Source organism: Protopterus annectens, chromosome 1.part0, assembly GCF_019279795.1.
Source record: "Protopterus annectens isolate FY-2018-M chromosome 1.part0, PAN1.0, whole genome shotgun sequence".
Taxonomy (NCBI): Eukaryota; Metazoa; Chordata; order Ceratodontiformes; family Protopteridae; genus Protopterus; species Protopterus annectens.
Window position 1 is genome coordinate 755,020,886 of NC_056725.1, and position 18,491 is coordinate 755,039,376.

The 18,491-nt window shown below is 40.5% G+C and overlaps 1 protein-coding gene across 2 annotated transcripts in view; it reads right to left on the minus strand.

Annotated features, from left to right (window-relative positions):
* Positions 1–2,384: 2,384 nt before the first annotated feature.
* The window catches only part of EXOSC5 (exosome component 5), a 1,116,451-nt gene continuing 1,100,344 nt past the window's right edge, over positions 2,385–18,491 (minus strand). The window contains exon 7 of one of the 2 annotated variants that reach the window (XM_044062751.1): positions 2,385–4,842. In XM_044062751.1, coding sequence (XP_043918686.1) covers positions 4,750–4,842 — 93 coding nt within the window. In that variant the 3' untranslated portion in view covers positions 2,385–4,749. The remainder of the gene's footprint in view (positions 4,843–18,491) is intronic. The other variant, XM_044062741.1, reaches the window with a different exon arrangement.

The window sequence follows — 18,491 nt, forward strand, 5'->3', positions numbered from 1 at the left end:
GGGCTTAGGTCATATGTCGGATGTATGACTGTATGGATAATTTTTTTTTGGCTTTGTTACCTGGAAGAATGTCATACTGCCTTGGCAAGATAACCCATCAATACTGGAATACTGCAACAAAGGTTTGAGGAAGGACATCTGCCTGACACTTGCCACCCCACATACATTACCCTAAGAGGGGGCTGCTTCTTTGCGAGTAGCAGGATGGGGCAGTAGTACTCTCAAGGATCACAGGAACACCTAGTGGCCAGAGCCTATCTCATCTTTTGAGGGTCCTCCACAAACATCTGGGAAGCCTGCTGAAAGAGAAATTCTTTCAAAATGGCCTGCCTGCGTTCACTGCACATTCCAGAATATTTTAACTTGGTGTATTAGCATAAATAAATTCAAAGAAAGACAAATTTAAAGGCCTCACAGAAACTGTCATAAGGATGTTAAGCCACCTCTTACAAAAATCACAGAAGGTTGAAAGCTTTTCTTGTGTTTGGCCTGTCAGGGAAGAATGGAACCTGGATATACTAACCACATATTTGAGAGATCTTCCCTTTAATTTGACAGAAGAAAACATTCATTTGTTCATGCTGTCCAATGCTTTGGGCTTATCAGCTGTTAAGATGGAAAGATTTGGGGGGTCTCTAGGACCCATGCTGGACCACAAAAGTGATAAAGGTGTCAGTTCGAGGATGAATAAAGGTCCACACAACTATACTCAGATGGGACAGTGTAGACAGCATCGGTCTTTCTGGAAGTAGATTGAGTGGTATAACGATACTTCTGTGCTGCAAAAGCTGCATCCATGCTCACCAGCTCTATGGCTATAGAAACCCAGGCTACTACTACTCCTTTCACAGGTATTTATTCAGATGCTTCAGAAGGAAAAGCAGCAGTGTCACAAGCTAGTCCAGGCAGGAATTATTAAGGCTCACAGTCTGTATAAATTAGAGGTCATAGGGCTGCAAGGACAGAATGAATCAGTGCATTTATCTGCCTCTTAAATAAAGGCCTCTTAATCATCCAATTCCCATTTCTGGAGACACTCTCATAACTTCCAGGGTAGGTAGGCATGCACTCACCATAAATGTGCAGGGTCAACAAGGTGAACTGCAAAAGTCATGGGTCAGGAAATGAGGCATCAGTCTAAGAATACACCTATTAAAGGTGACAGTGGGACTGAAGAAGCATACCCCTGCACCTGAGAAGCGAGATCTCAGCAGACACTGCCTAACTATTCCAAAACCCTCCTTAACATAGACCACACTGAGTCTTGCTGATCTAGGTGAAGGCCTTGGAAGGATAGACCTGAGAGGGCACCACTGAGCACCACAGTCCAGGAGTCAAGGAGCCACTCCATTTGTAAAGTAGGGTCAGTGATCAGCTCCAATCACTCAAATGTGGGATGGGTGGGCATCGCTGACACCATTAGCTGCATGGCCCATAAAGTGGCTGCCAGAGGCTCCACTTCTGCAACCCTCTGCCAGTCACTGAGAAGATAACTCTCAGTAGTTGCCATCTTGCAAGATGATAAAAAGGTTTCTAGTCCTTCCTGTCATCATCTTCATGAGGTTAGATTAAACCAATGGCATTTAATACAGTGACTAACATCATGGTATTCCCTTAGGCAACACACAGGTCATGACACACAGTCTTGCAGCCAACTTAAAAGGTTAGAGGTTTATATTTCTTACTTATCAAACGCAGGAACTTTTCCAAAAAGAGGCAATGTTCCAAAGCCTGCAAGTGTCAGAAAAAAAAATAGGGGTGTGCTAGGCATGATCTAGTGCATGACAACTTCGGTAATACTGTGGATCACACTGAAATGTTAAATTAATGGGTTCAAATTACCAAACTTGGTTTACTCAGTGAACATTTCCTAACAGCACCTTCTCTTTCCAAGGTCCAGTTCAACTCCAGATTATCATTCCACTGCATATATATTTTTTTTTTGGGGGGGGGGACTGATATGGGTAGACCATGTCAGATGAAAGTTGCTTGGTGGGTCAACATTTTTTGCAGCACAACCAGCAGCATTATTATAAGGTTCTCTATTGAATTTGGAGTAAAAGCTTTCTTAAACTATTAATCCAAATTTCCTAGACAACTTGATTATCATCAGAGTTTATAATTACCCATCAGAAGTTTTGCTGTAGAAATGATCAAATACAATGATTTAGACAGCCATCCAGTCACAACACTGTTTAAACTGTGGGACTGTCGTGAAATCCAAGACATGAATAAGTCACTAACACAGCATACTAAAACTAGGGTAGAAGCCACTCACAGAAAAAGGAGAGACACACTTCATTTCTGAGACAATGGGTTTTACGATCTCATCATTTAGGACTGCATGTTTAGGTTTTCAATAGTGCAAAAGAAGCCTGCAAATCTTCAAGTAACAACAGATAGTTTGATGCTTTATATAGGACGGTAACATCAGTATATTAAAATTCTTTTCTGAAACTAATATGTTTATTAAATAACAGTTATCATTTAAATGAACTTTTTTTCACCAATGTATCAGAATGAAGTCATTAGGCATTTTTGAATGATTCCACTTTTTGCAAGCTTTTAGAAACAATGTACCACAGAGAAACTCTTTTCTAATGTTTAATACTTTGGTTACGCCAACTAGTATGCAAAAGTTATAATGCAATATATCCTGAAATGATGCTGCCACACCTGGTGCTTATTTACTCCAACAGGAGCTGTAATAAAAAGAAAAATTGTATTGTTTATTGTAACAAAGGCTCTGATTCTTTAACATAAATCACATGAGTATGGCGATGCTGATTACAAGTGTGACTGAATGAGACACTTGGTCAGGAGGTATCTGTATTAAAAGTATCTAGAGTCAGATACTTGCACTTTACATCTCTTAGCAGTCTTTTGCAAATATGCCCAAACTATTTACTTACCCATCCCTCTGTTGGCTGGATTGGTCCCACTAGCACAAATGCCTTTTTTTCAAGGGAAACACAAGGTGATATTCACACCAACGAGGGAAAATCTGGTCTGAGGCACTGGGGAACTCCCCCTACTCTTTTCAACAAGTGTTGTGGGAACTTTTTCTTCTACCTGATCTACCATCAACTCAGGAAAATGGCACCTCAGTTTAATATCTCATTTGAAGGACAGCACACTCCTTAGTGCATCACCCCCTAATGCTGCATTGCAGGGTCAGTAACGGAAAAAATATTCCAGTTTCCTGGGGTGGGATGAGCAGCCACATTTCTTCTGGTCTTTCAGGACAAAAGGCAAGCATGCTGCTTGTTCAGCCACTGGCACCTGAATACATTTTCCCCTTGTATAAGCAAGCCCCAACTGTAAAAGCAGCAGCAGACAACCTACAGCAAAGGAAGGTCCGGGGTAAGAGGGCTCGACAATATGTATAAACACTCTGCAATCAGTGTTGCAAAAATGACAAAGTACTCCATGACAAAATTAAATGATTAAGGGTAGCAGCCAGTATTCCAGTGCTGTTATGAGATACTGCATTACAGACATGTTTTTGTAAATATCCTATATGTAAAAATCATCACAGTTTTGTGGACATTCTTGATAATTACAATGCAAATTTGATAATCTTATTGCTTTGTGCATTTTCAATTAAGCTGACAATGTATCATAGCAATCCATACACAGTGAGACAACTATAACCAGCATAATACTATTTTCTTACATTTGCCATCTGAGTGGCTACACTTCACAGATATGTGCAAGTACAAAGTACAAAGTGAACAGATTGAACAGATAACAGTAGCATTCAATATTCCACACAAAAGTTTCAATAAAACCAGAGGCAAGACAGCCATCTGAGCAACCAATTACATGTATCTGGATGAAAGACAAATTACCTGGAAGGGATATGAAATGGTCATGGGCCTGTTTGCCTGTCTTGGGTGAGTAAATGGATCATTCGGGGTCATCTGTACCTTGTATGACCTCTGGTAGAGACCAGTAGATGAAGAAGGGCATGATTTACTAGCTGCACATACTGGTCAGAAGCATGTGGCTCATGCCTGTGAGGTCACTGCTCCCACAGTTGGAACAAAGATGACCCACTGCTGCAGAATTAATACTACCAGACTACTGGCCCCACTGTTCTGAATGCCAAGCTCCCCAGTTAACACATGAACACAGGGGTCCACAAGTTGGAGGTCAAAAGTCAAGTTGAAGGGTACAAAAACAGCTTCAGAAGAACAATATTCTAAAATTAAGACCAAGGCACCTGTCACCTCTATGGAACAGTCTTCAACTCAACATAAAGAGAAGTACCTCTCTTATCCTATTCAAGCACAATTTGGAAAAGAGATAGGAAACTTCAAATTCACATACAGTTTAGCACCAATTTCCATCATGGATAGCGGCAACAGGTAAATGCCCCAACACATCCTTGTTCTTCCTACCTGTTTTGCTCTGGGTTATTAATAATCAAAATATAAGGGATTAAAGACTACCATTGGAATGTAAGGCTTAGCTTCTTACAATCCTCATAGATCAACAGCCTTGTAAGTGCCTATGAATACCAGCTCTATTTACAAAAATGGTACCGCCAAATCAGACAGAGTTTCAGAATAATATTTTCAGAATAAAACATCTTAAAATTCATAGATTTCAGAAAAATCTTCTTCACTGAAATCTAATAAGAGAAAAAATGCACAAGGCAAATAATAAAGCTCAACTATCATTGTTTCTGGTGGTTCATCGCGAAAACTCCTTGAGAATAAAATGACTTTTGAAATACAGTGGTACTCATGACTTGGAGAACTTTCTCCGTAGAGAATCTCTGTAGAATTGAAAAATCTTCTCTGATGCCTTTTGACAAATGGCTAAGCATCTCTGCAACTGTAATGGAAAGAAAAAACACTTTCAGACTATGCAATAACAGTATTACTATTACAAATGAAAAGTAAAGATAGACCATGATTGTCTAACAAAATGCAAGTCTCACTAAAATTTTCCAGAAGTTCAGCGATTCTTAGAGTAGTGCAAGTTTTACTTACTTTTTGTATTAAGATTAGCAAATGTGGAAACTAGTAAGTGTTTGGTTCTACAAAAATGGCCTAATTTTAATTATTTTTAAATTAGCACACCATGTATGGTAAACATGCAGCAAATTGGGACCATTACACTGTATTTGAACAAAATATGACATCACTTTACTTGAGCAGTATATACATGGTGTTCAGTGAAATTGCTGAAAAGTGAGCATGAGGATAGATTTTTCTGAACCTCAAGGCTGCATGATCTCACAATTAGCATATTTAGAGAGATCTCCTCCAGACACTCTGGGAAAAAAAAACATTTTTTTTTACTACAATGCCGTTGAATTCAGTATTAGCAAAAAAAAAAAAAAAAGGTCTCACAATAAGGGGATTCAATAGCGGTCAGCCTGAGGAGACATGATCGACAAAACCATGATACTATGCCAGAGATGGTTTGCACATCACCACTTGGCTTCCACACACTTGCAAAACTTTATCTATCCCCATAGTGCCTTTTTAGGCTGTTTCAATTTGTTAAACCCTCCAACATAAAAATCATTCAACTACCTAAAGGTACTGTTGCTCAATACTAGGAGTTTTAATAAAAAATGCACTCCCTGGAAGCACTCCTCACCCTGGAAGATGCAGACATATGTACAGTAATGGGAAACACAGTTTAGAACCATGGAAAACACTCAAACTATCAAATGCTACAATGCTTTTCACATATTTCGATCCTCCTCAGCTCAGGATAATACAAAGGGAGGAGCTGTCTCAGGGTTTTGTAAAGTACAAGTAAACTGCTAGACTGGTCCAACAACATGACTCGCTTGAGCTGCTCCATGCACAACTAACCATAAGTGCTGCCCCCTATCATATCCTTGCTAGCTACAGATCCCCTAACATGAGTCTGGAATACCACACCTCCTACCTAAACCTACTGGAATCTCTTAACATTCAGCCTAACATCATACTTTTGGGTGACTTCAACTACCCCTCCATAAACTGGGAAACTTATACAACCCATAATTCACTTGCTCAGAGGTTTTTGGACTTCGTCAATGCAAACACCCTGGAGCAACTAGTTAGCTCCCCAACTAGAGCTACAAATATCTTAGATGTAGTACTCACAAATATGAGGGGATGCTGCTCCCTGCCATGCATTAACTCCTTCCTGGTAAGATCTGATCACAAAATGATCTCCTTTAGTACTCACTACATCTGCGTGACACCTACACAGATGCATCTGCAGTTGCCTCCTACTGACGCCACTAGGTCCCAGATATTGCTTGTTCATATTTGTATTCATTCCAAAACCGTGATACATACAAGCTATCAGAAGATTTTATCTAGAAGCAAAAATGATGGAAAACATTGATATTTGACCTTTGTCAAAGAGTATGTTAGAACTATAAGGTGATAATTTCATTTTTTAAAGGCTCAAGCCACACCCACTGGGAGTTAAAGGTACACACTAAAAAGAGCTGTACTGGAGGGAATGAGTTAAAACTAACCTAGAACCTCCATCAAACTCCAAAACTGTTATGAACTTTGCTAAGGCCAATCACCTCAAACTGATATCTTATTAAACTTCCAAGCCTCTCTGAACCCAGAAGGCACTGAGGCCTATTCAGAGCTGTACACAAAAACACTGTACAAACACATTCATATCTGTGTACAGGAGGCAGTACCTGTCCGAGTCAAACCTATGATTACTGGCAAAAATAAACCACACTGGTGGACCCCCTAGCATAAACAGGCTAATAAAAAAAAATTCTATCCAAAGCCATGAAGGAACAGAAAAAAAAACAGTGCAGAAAGACACCCACCAGTCGAAACAAACAATTACAGAGCTGGTCAAATCTGCAAAAGCAAACTGAGGCAAAGATAGCCTTCCAGGTAAAAGAACCAACTGTAAGCCTTTTTTTTTAATTATGTTCATAACCTCAGGGGAAACGCTCAGCAATGTGCAGAGTTGATCATGAATGGCAGCACTTATACCCAGCTAAAAACTACTGCAGACCTGCTGATCAACAAATTCAGTTCAACTCCATCACCTCCTACCATACCCAAAGAAATAACCCTGACCATCCCCCTACTAGTCATTAAGAGGGAACAGGTCCTTACTGTGCTTGCTAAATCCATAAACACAGTCTCTATGGGTCCCCACAACATTTCAGGATGCTTCACAAATAGCTTAAAACAGAATCTATCAAGACCACTAGATAACTGCAGCCTGCGGACAAGCTTTGTCCCAGAGAAATGGAAGAATGCAACAGCTACCCTTCTGCACAAGGGGGGGGGCATCAACTGACCCAGGGAACTACAGATCCAAAAGCTTGACCAGTCTTATCTGCAAGGCCATGGAGAGAATTATTATGGACCTGATCAATAATTACACAGGAACTCTCCAAACACTGGATCAGACCCAATTTGGCTTTGTCAGAAGGAGGCCTTGCCTGCTCAGTCTGGAAGGTCACCAGGGCCATGGATGAGGGTAAAATGGTACATACCACAAGTCTAGACCTCACCAAAGCTTTCAACACAATCTTCCACTCAGGGATCATAGATAAACTTACTGAGTTAGACAAACCCATACATTTTCAGATGGATAGCCATGACTCACTGACAGGACACATGTCCAGAAAGGGGGAATCCACTTCAATAAGAAACCTGTCACTAGCAGTGTCCCACAGGGCTCAGGGTTGGGACACCTCCTGTTTTGGTATATACTTCTCTGAATTAAAGGCCAATGTTGGGGGCCTCTGGCTCATCAAGTTTGCCGAGGACTGTAAGGTGGGTGCAATCACTGAATCTCCAAATGATGTTGGCGTCCTACAAACCAGTCTAAAAATGACACACAACTTTATTTATTTATATTACATTTGTTACCCGGGAAATTCCGACTGGACCAGGTCCATTTTCAGCGGAGGCCCAGGGAGAAAAGCTCCAACATCAAGTTATACAAATACAGTACATACAGCATAATACACAAAACAGGTTACATCATGTATGCTGAGCATAGTAATATAACAAGAAATTAATAAAAACACTCCAGGTAAAAGAAGATATACAACATGGGTAAAAAGACAATGTCAGTTGTACACTGGTAAGAGAAGAAAATATATCAATTAAGATTCTACAGTTAAAAGTACCCTTTCAGATGACCAAGCCTACAGGGGATCAGAGCTCCAGCATGTGATCAGAGAGGAATTTGGGGAGTTAGTAGTAGTATGGGTAGGGTTATGTGATACAAGGGCATAACCAGGTACTAAGAAGGTGCAATTTGAGGGAGTTTTTGAATATGGATGTGGAGGGGGCAGTGGACACTGATAGGGGAAGAGAGTTCCAATTTCTGGAAACGGTGCGGGAGTAGAGTGCTTTCCCTGCATTATTGTTAGCCTTGGTGATGGAGAGGAGAGATTTTTCACTGGATCTTAGGTACCGGTTTGCAGTATAGATAGTAAGTAGGTTGAATAATGAGGGTTTTTTTTCAGGATATTTGAGAATATTGTAGGCTGTGCCCAGCTGGTGATAGTTAAGTAGCTGTGGTAGCTCAAGCCATTTTAGTTATTTTAGTGCAGCACAGTGATTGGTTCTATAGGTTCAGTTAGTAGCAAACTTCGCTATTTTACTGTAGCATGATTCTAATTTGTCTAGGTCACATTGTCTGATTTGGGTAAAGATTGGTGCTGCGTATAATAAAGTTGAGAGGAGGCGGCTTTGTGCAAGAGTGACTCTTGCTTTTTGTGAGAGAAAGGACTTATGCCTGTATAGGGAGCCTAGGTTTTTGTGTACTAGTTTTATGGTATGTGAGATGTGAACATCAAAGTGGAGATTATTGTCTATTTCAATGCCCAGAAGTCTGGTGTGGTTAGAAGGGGAGATGGTGGTGCCATCCTTAGATGTTATGGTAAAGGAGAGTTTTTTTTTTTTATCTATTAGGGGTAAATAGTAGCAGTTTTGTCTTTTTGGGATTTAGAATTAGTTGGATACCAGATATCCATTTTTCTACTGAGATAAAGGTATCTTGTGTGAGTGTATGTAGGGTGGTGGGAGATGAGGCAGAACAGATCAGGGTTGAATCATCCGCATATTGTATGAGTGTGGCATGTTGTGTAGAGCATTTGAGGTTATTTGTGAAAATAGAGAACAATAGTGGGCCCAGTATAGAGCCTTATGGGACTCCTATGGTGGTTGGAAGTTGTGTAGACAGAGTTCCTTTCCATTGGACTGATTGTTGCCTGTCAGACAAGTAGCTTCTGAACCAGGCTATAGTAGAGGAGGTGAAGGATAGTGATGTTAGTGAGTCTAGTAGAATGGAGTGGGAGAGTATATCAAATGCTTTTGAGAGGTCTAGGAAAATGGCTGATACATATTTGTTATCATTCCTGTGAAGGTTTATACGATTAGTGAAGGATAGAAGGGCTGTGGTAGTGCTGTGATGTAGGCGGAAACCGTGTTGTGTGGTAAATAGTAGATTGTGTGTTTTAAGAAATGTCATCACTTGCAAGTGGATGCATTTCTCAAGAATTTTAAATAAGGGGCAAAGAATGGAAATAGGTTGGTAGTTGGAAAATTCATAAGAATTACCTCCTTTATGGAGAGGAATGATGTGAGATACTTTCCAGAGTTTGGGTATGTAGGATTCTAGTATGGAGTGGTTGATAAGGATGGAGACAGGATATGATAGGGAGTCACTAGCCATTTTTAGGTATGCTATCAGCTGCTAGTGTGGTTGGCTTTAGTTTTAGGAAGAGTTTTTTTGACAGTTGAGGTGGGCACTGGTGATAGGCTGAAAGAGAGGGTGGTGTGGGATAGGTTAGGTTGTGATTGAGGTAGACTGTTTTTGGTTACTTAACTGGACAGGGCTAAGATGGATTTAGTAAAATGGTTATTAAATTGAGAAGCTATGTCTAGGGTATTGTTAGTAGAGATGGGTGCTGGGGTTCTGGTTTTGCCTGGCTTTAGTAGGGAGTTAATGGCATGCCAGAATTTTTGTGGACTATTTGAATATTTCCTTTGGGCGCGAAGAAAATAGTTTTGTTTGTTTATTTTGGATTCAGCCTTGACCTTGCTTCTAAGCTGTTGATGTTATTGTCTGGAGCTACGGGTTTTGTCAGTTTTCCAGATTTTCCAGGCTTTATCTCTAGCTTTTAGTAAGGCTCTGGTGTCCCTATTTAGCCAGGGTGTGTAGTTGGCTTTAACTCTGATCTTTCTGCTGGGAGCTAGACTGTTAAGGATGTTAGAGAAGGTAGTACTGAAGTAGTCTACTGCCTGGTCTAACCCGAATGTCCGTAGTGGTTCCCAGTTGCAGTGGCTTAGGACAGTATTTAGGTATCGTGGGGTAAGGTTATGGTCATCTCGTACAAATTTGTAGACTACTGGTTTGGGGTGATTGAAGTGTTTCTGGAGTAGGAAGGTGGGGAGATGATCACTTAAGTCATCTGGGAGAAAGCCTACTGTACAGTTTTGTTTGGGATAATTGGTTAGTGTCCAGTCCAGTATGGATTCTCTCTTTGTTTTCTCATCTATTCTAGTTGGTTCTTTAATGAGTTGAGAGAACCCATCTAGATTGATATGAGTAGAGGGGCTGCTGGAGTTACAGGCTCCCCAGTCAGTGTTAAGGTCTCCTAGTAGGATTGTTTCCTGAGGTAGATTGTCCTTTGTCCAGTGTAGGATGTCTTCTATTATGAGTGAGTTGTTACCTGGAGGTATGTAGCAGCGTATTATATTGATCTTCTTGGGGTTTCTTATGGATAGGACAGAAAATAGGATTTCAGCATTTTGAAAAGTGGGTGGTGTGGTGTGCAGGAGCTGGAGGTTAAGGGTGTTTTTAAAGAGAATGGCTACTCCTCCTCCTTTCCTGTTTGTTCTATCAGATCTAAGTGTATTATACCCTGGGGAAAGAAAGTCTTCATCTTGGATACTGGGTTTAAGCCAGGTTTCTGTAATGGCGAGTATATCAGGGTTGTAGTGGGCTATGAATGCATGTAGGTCCGTTAGCTTGTTGGTAATACTTCTTATGTTGAGATTTAGGATTAGCAGGTCAGATGTTTGTCTAGCTGAGGGGGGACCTGGATTTGGGTGAATGTTACCAGAGGTTAGCAGAGTTTGTAGGAGTGTCAGTATGTGTTTTTTTAATATTGTTTGTGAGCTTGGTCTATGAGAGTTTTTCTTAGTGTGGTGAGGTGGCGTAATTTTTGTTAGTGAGTAATATGTAGTTGTAAGATGTATGATTGTAGGGCATATGTAGAAGTCTGAGTGGGTTTGAGAGGGTGGGCTAGTGTGGGTAGAGTGATAGCAGTTGTGCAGCGGTAGGTCTGTTTGTAAGGAAGTTAGGAAGGTTAGCGATAGTAGAGCTAGTGATAGGGATGTGAGTGTGGGTAACATGATAATACTTTGAGTAAGAAGTACAACGAGGATTCCTGGTTGGTTGTGTGTGAGGGCAGAGTTGTGTTGTTGGGAGTGGGATTAGTGTGGGATGTAATTGGATTGGGGTGGGGGGGGTAGGATAAGTGGGTTGGGCTAGTTTTTAGGGAGTTAGGGGTTGGACTACTGGTCAGGTGATTAGGGGTTAGAATAAAAGTAGAAGTAGTGGGGGCGGGTGGAAATAGGGGGCAGGGAGGGAGCAGTCTAAATGCTAAAAACTGCAAAATCATACCCTTTGGTAAATCTATCCTCGCAAATTATAATATTGATAACACACTCCTAAAAGTTGACCCAGTGGTGAGGGACTTAGAAACACAGATAGTAACCTAAACTTTGACCACCAGATAGCTACGGTGGTGAGGAAATTCGTCTGTGTGGCTCAACTTACAAGTAAAGGCATGGCATCAAGATCAAAGGAAGTCATAGTGCCATTGTACATCAGGGCCATAAGAGTACAATGCCCCCTTTTGCATGTCCCTAACCAGGCACTTACACCAACTGGAATGGCTCCAGAGGTTTCTCATTAAATAAAAAAAAAATACAAAGTGTAATACACATGTCTTATGCAGAATGACTAAAAGCTGTATTCCTTTACTATGTCTCATATCATTTGAGAGGTGACTTATGCCTGACCTACAAGGCATTCTCTGATCCAGCTCTGATGAAAATGTTACATATTCATAAAAAAAATTATAAGAAGTTTATGCATTCCATGGACCCAAACCTTATTTGTGACTAACAAAACTTGCTGGGGAGAGAAATTCATATCCCAAATGCTACCTCATCTATAGAATAAACTTCTCATTTTCAGAAAACTAATCCCACCCCTCACTCTCTTCAAAAAGAATATGGATAAATGGATGCAGAACTGTAAATTCACTCCTGGGGTACTGCAAGTGTCCCTTATGGACAGAGGCAGTCTGCAAAATGACTCAGAGCTCCAACACCCAAAGACCCTCTACCCTGACACTACTCCATCCCATATCTGGGTAATTAAGATTTCCCCAGGATATGATATTATAATTTTACAGATAGTATAACATCTCTAACCCAGGATTCCTCAACCCTAATCCCAACCCTGCCTAGCAGACACATATCACCATATGCACTTTCACCTTCAAACCTGTGCTCACATCCTCTATAAAACTATTCCTAAACAAAACCATGTTTCTTTTCAGATAACCACCTTCCAAGTGGGTACCCAAGCAGTCAAAAGCATTACCTATCCTGTCAATCCTTACAAATAGGTCAATCCAGGAATCCCACATTCCTCTCTAGAAAAAGTCATACATTATCACTCTGGTCTATATTACACTGTTAAAAGGCGTTTTCATCGACAAGTAAACATCGAACTACCAAAACTCCAAACAGCCACTTCAGCAAATTTTTCCTTGGGGAAAAAATCGCTTGGCCAATCAAAAACAAAACATACTGTCAAACCCTAAGAAGTGTGGGGGGGGGGGGCAGTGCCCCCCAACTAAATATACCAGCTCTGAGATCGCACTACAGTGTAGGAAAGGGCAAATTCCTGACAACAGCCAAGCAATTTTTCCCCTAGGAAAAAAATCACTGAAGGGGCTGTTCGGGTTTTGGTAGTTCAATGTTTACGTATTGATGAAAAGGCATTTGATGAAAACGCCTTTCAACAGCGTAATATAGACCTATCCCTCTGCACAAAGGAGGAAATTCAACGGATATTAATAACCTTAGACCTATAGCAATCTTATCTCCCCTCACCAAAATACTTGAAAAACGTATTAAAAAAATTTCTAGACCATCTCTTGCAGGAAAAATTCCTCTCCCCTACACAACATGGCTTCTGCCCATAGTGCTAGCACTGGCCTTCCTTCTAACCTATACACGGTCTACCAACACATACAAAGTACACTTTTTCTCAGCAACCCAGTGCAGAGTTACACAGTCATATATACTGAAAACTACAATTTGTTCACACTAAAAAAGACCACTGTTTAAGGTCAAACCTACTGGAAGCTGTCACATCAACAGCTCTTTGGGTTATGTAACCAATGCCCCTCCCCTAATGCTCAGATGCCAAGAGTGTCAACCCATGTTTTATACAAATGTTAAAATTTAAAAATCAGCACAAGGCCTTTCAATTCTTTTGTGGTGATGAGGACTACACAGAGCATAATAATTAATAAAAAAACACAAATAAATTAATTACATCAGATGGTCATAAATGTTACAACTACTGTATCCAGAAATGGCACAGACCACTGCAGTTCCCTATATTTAGTTTAATACAGCAGATCCACAAAGAATGTAATGGAGGTCTATCATGCATAAACTGAGGGAATGAAGAGAGGTGAATAGCATTTTATGGTCATATGAATAAAAACTATTTTTCAGGATACATTCAAAAAGCCACATGTAAAGCAACTCCAAGATGTATTCTGCAGAATATTTACAAAGATAAACAAGCTCAAGGCTGGACAGACAAGTCTGCTGACTATGGAGTTAAAGTATGACCACTTTTGATGCAGTGATTATGGGGTTATAAAGGTTAAACTACTGCTAGATAATTTTACCAAAATGAAGTCTTAACCAAAGCACAGAAGATTAATACCAGATTATATGGAATCAAAATAGTCACTGTGTAAAACTAGTTGGAATGGTAAATTCAGTGGAAAGGCAACAGAAGAAATGTGGCAAGTTTTCTGAAAGTTAAATTTTTTATGGAAAAATCTAAAAAAATGTTTTACATCAGGATCTAGCCACACATGGTCAGGAGACTACTTCCATAACACTAAGACAATTAAGATGAGAGAGAAAAAATATATAAGAAATGAAATAAGGCTGAACTACATACATTTGACAATGTAAATAAACAGAACAAATTAAACCGTGAGAGACAAGTTCAGGAAAATTTTGAAATCTGTAGGAAATTTTAAATTAATATAGTGAGCATTAATAGGAAACAATTTTGTAGATCTATAGGATGATAAAAGACATACAATTAGATAATCTATATGTGGATACTAAAATGTATTCTTAAACACAACAAACTGTATGACAAATAGTTTGGCTCCACAAGGAGGGAGATGGTTCATCCTATTAACATTCAGGTAACTTCACATACTGAAATTAAAACATATTACATTAAAGTACTACGCAAAGTGAACCTGTATTAGCAACAGTGATGTGCAAACAATTCAATGTGAACTTACTGTACACTGCATTTATTATTTGCTAGGTCATTTATATATGGGGAGTTTCCACAAGATTGGAAATATGTGCTTGGACACCCATCTTTAAGAAAAAGGGGAAAATTCAAGTCCAGAGTGTCACAGACCCATAAGCCTACTTCCTTGATGTGGAAAAAATAATGGAGTAAGTTACTTTAAATAAACTGTCAAAACTGGAAAAATTGGGACTTGAAAGTATATATCAATACACATATGTTGAAAGTCTTTTTAATCAAATACTTTATTTTATTTGATATACTTCACATATAGTGACATTTCTTTTAATAACATGGACAGGAAAACAAAGTGAATAATTTTATTACATATTTAACCACCACTACATCATATTTGAGTCTTTCTGGAGAATAATTTATGGACAATATAAAATTTTTGGATATTACTACCAGTGTGGACCATAGTAAGAATGAAATAATGTTTAGGATATACAGGAAACTCACTTTTAATAATAATTTTCTACACAGAAAAAGTTCTTACCCTGGACACTAAGCATAACATAGTCAAAAGTCATGCTGTATGCATGCTAAGACTCACAACAATTGCTAGATCTTCTAAATAACCTATTTGTTGATAGAGATTGTGATGAAAACATGACAGATGAAGTATATGACTGTCAAAAAAGTAAATGAAATGAAATACACCTATTCTGAGTGGAGGTTACACTAAGGAACCAACAACTGAGCAAGATATTAACTATCCCAAAAAGTTCTTTCTGTCTGGATAATACCATGACTATTAACTCTGTTCACCTGTGAGAGAGGAGAACTTTGAGCAGCCATCTGTCCCTGGAGGAGTGGTTCCAGCCCAGAAGTTAGTAGCTTAAAAACCGCGTTTGCACGGTTTTGTGCGCCGGGCAGCACTGGTTAGCTAGGGTTAAATTATTCCCGGCTCCACTAAGTCTCCTCTTCAGTTTTTCACTTGAAACTTGTCTAACTCTCAACCTAAGCATTCAAAAAGAATCCTACAGTCCAGCACTTGCTCAGACCTAATAACAAGCAATAATATACCCTGACACTTGACTGCCCAGCAGGGCAAGGCTCTTTATCCACCCCTCACCAACCAAGCGACTAAGCAGCTCACCCTACTATTCAGGCATGACCAAAGGGCAACTTCAGGTGTACTCTCCAGTCCAGCTGGTGAATCTGGGTATCCTGAGGCAATGTTACAACTGCCTCATGTACACAGACAGTCCTCACCTCCTACCACAAAACACTAACATATGAGAGAGATGTAATTATACAGCCAAACTGGAGAATAAGGTCTCTCCACCCAAGACTGGAACAGACAGTCATGAGGAGAAGGTTAACACTTGCACCACACCTCCAGCCTCACACATAGACCTACTAAACCAGCACTGGCAAAAAATACACAAATACACAAAATCATACTCGGAGGCTCTAAATAAAAACCTGCAAAAGCATCAGAGAGCTCCAAAGCAGACACCCACAAAACCTGCACCTCCCATCACAAACCAGACAGCACATAAAACACAAAATCAATGTGCTGCACAATCACAGCCCTTAAGGCGAAATAACATACCTAATACACTAGTAATAAGCAACTCAATATTTTTATTTATTTATTTATTTTTATTTTACATTTGTTAACTGGGCTAGTCTAACTGGATATATTTCCATTTTCAGTAGAGGCCCGGGGAGAAAAGCTCCACATAGATATAAAAACAGTTACATAGTATGCAAAAAATGAAGCAAATAAAAAAAGGTGTGGGGATAGAACAAATACAGTATAACATCATAGGATTCAACATTCTCGAAATAAAAGTGGAAACTTATTTCACAATAGTCAGGCACACTGATGCCCCACTCACTAGGCTGGACAAGAAGAAGGTTACTATTAGCTGCCTATCGGGAGCCAGAATCCACCACATAACACAAGCACTCAGGTCACTCCAGAACAAGTACAAATATGACTCTGACATTGTTCATATTGGTGTGAATGACCTGAAATGTACCTCTCTGGACTACATGAAGAGAGACATGGAAGAGCTTTCTGATCATGTAGCCCAGGCAGGTATGACCCTGACCCTGAGTAGCATCCTGCCCTCACCAAGAATAATACCTCAGTATAAAGAAAAAATGATCAATTTCAACAATTGGCTAAGCTCCTGGTGTCATTCAAAGGGAATCCAGTGTCGGTCAACCTGGGATGACATGCTCGACAAGCCGCGTTGCTTCGCAAGAGACGGCTTGCACCTGTCACCCCTTGGCTTTGAAATACTGGCCAAGGCTCTTGCTGCCCCCATAGTGCCTTTTTTAGACAAGGCTCAAAATTCAAACGCACCACCATAAACAGCACAAGTAAAAAAATGAGGGTTATGCTACTCAACGCCAGGAGTTTAAATCTCAAAATGCATGCGCTCGAAGCACTCCTAAGTATAGAGAATGTCGACATCTGTGCAGTAACTGAAACCTGGTTCAAGGCTCCAAAGCAGCACTCCAGCACTACTGGGCTACAACTCATACCACCCACTTCGGCCACAGAACATGGACTGAAACACAAAAGGAGGGGGTGTATCCATATGCATCAAGGATACTCACACCTCCAGGTTAGTGGCGCAGCATGATACCTCTGAGATCATCCATGTGCAACTAACATCGGGCAAATCTGCAATGCAAATTGTGGCCTGCTACAGATCACCCTCCATGACCCAGGACCACCACTCCGCCTTTCTGGAGGCGCTGGAAAACATGAAGGTCCTATCTAACACCCTGATATTGGGCAATTTCAACTATCCTACCATTAACTGGGAAAACTACTTGAGTACAAACTCCCAGGCTCAGCGCTTCCTGGAATTTATCAACTCAAATGCACTGGATCAGCTGGTAAACACCCCTACCAGAGGCCACAACATATTGGACCTGGTCATCACCAACATGGGTGACAGGTGTTCCGTACCGGAGGTCAACCAGTCACTGGTTAGATCAGACCATAAACTAATCACCCTGGATGTCCACACCCCACCACCACCCCAACCAAGGAAACCACAGTGAAAAACCTTTCTAAAGCAAACTTCACCTTACTTAAGGCAGAGGTGGTAAGTTTCACAGCCCCCACGCTAAAGGATAACACTGCCCAAGATGCAGAATCCTTTACAATTGCACTCTATGAGCACCTACAAGGATGCATGGATCGTGCCATCCCTAGCAAGACCAAGACTCACTCCCCTAAGAGAAGGAAGCCAGTCTGGTGGACCCCTGCCATAAACAGGTTATACAACAGAAGGAGGAAACTAGTTCAGAAAAAAAGGAAATTCCAAGAAGGAAAGACATCCCTGATCAGTATCAGTAAGAAACTAAGGTCCCTCATAAAATCATCCAAGGCTAACTTTGAAAGAAAAATAGCCAAAGTTTCGAAAGATAACCACAAAGCCTTCTTTAGCTATGTCAAGAATCTAAGAGGCAACTCGCGGACATGCTCAGTGCTAGTGCAAAATAGCACAAAATATACTGAACCTACTGATATTGCCAACATCCTGGCAGATAGATTCAGTGCAAACTTCACCTCCCTCTCACCTTCAAAAGGGCCCACAACAATACCAGAAAAGTGTAGTGTCCTGGAAATCACAGAAGCACAGGTGAAAACAGTCCTTTCAAAAGCCAAAAGCACAGCATCAATGGGGCCAGATGGTGTTCCAGGCTGCGTCTTGCACAAACTACAGAACGAACTAACCCCTCACCTAAACATGCTGTTCAAACCTCAGCCTCTCCACAGGCTATGTTCCCATAGAATGGCGCACAGCAACGGTTATTCCGCTCCACAAAGGAAGGGCCACAACTGGCCCTGGTAACTATTGCCCCATAAGCCTGACTAGCCTGGTCTGCAAGGCTATGGA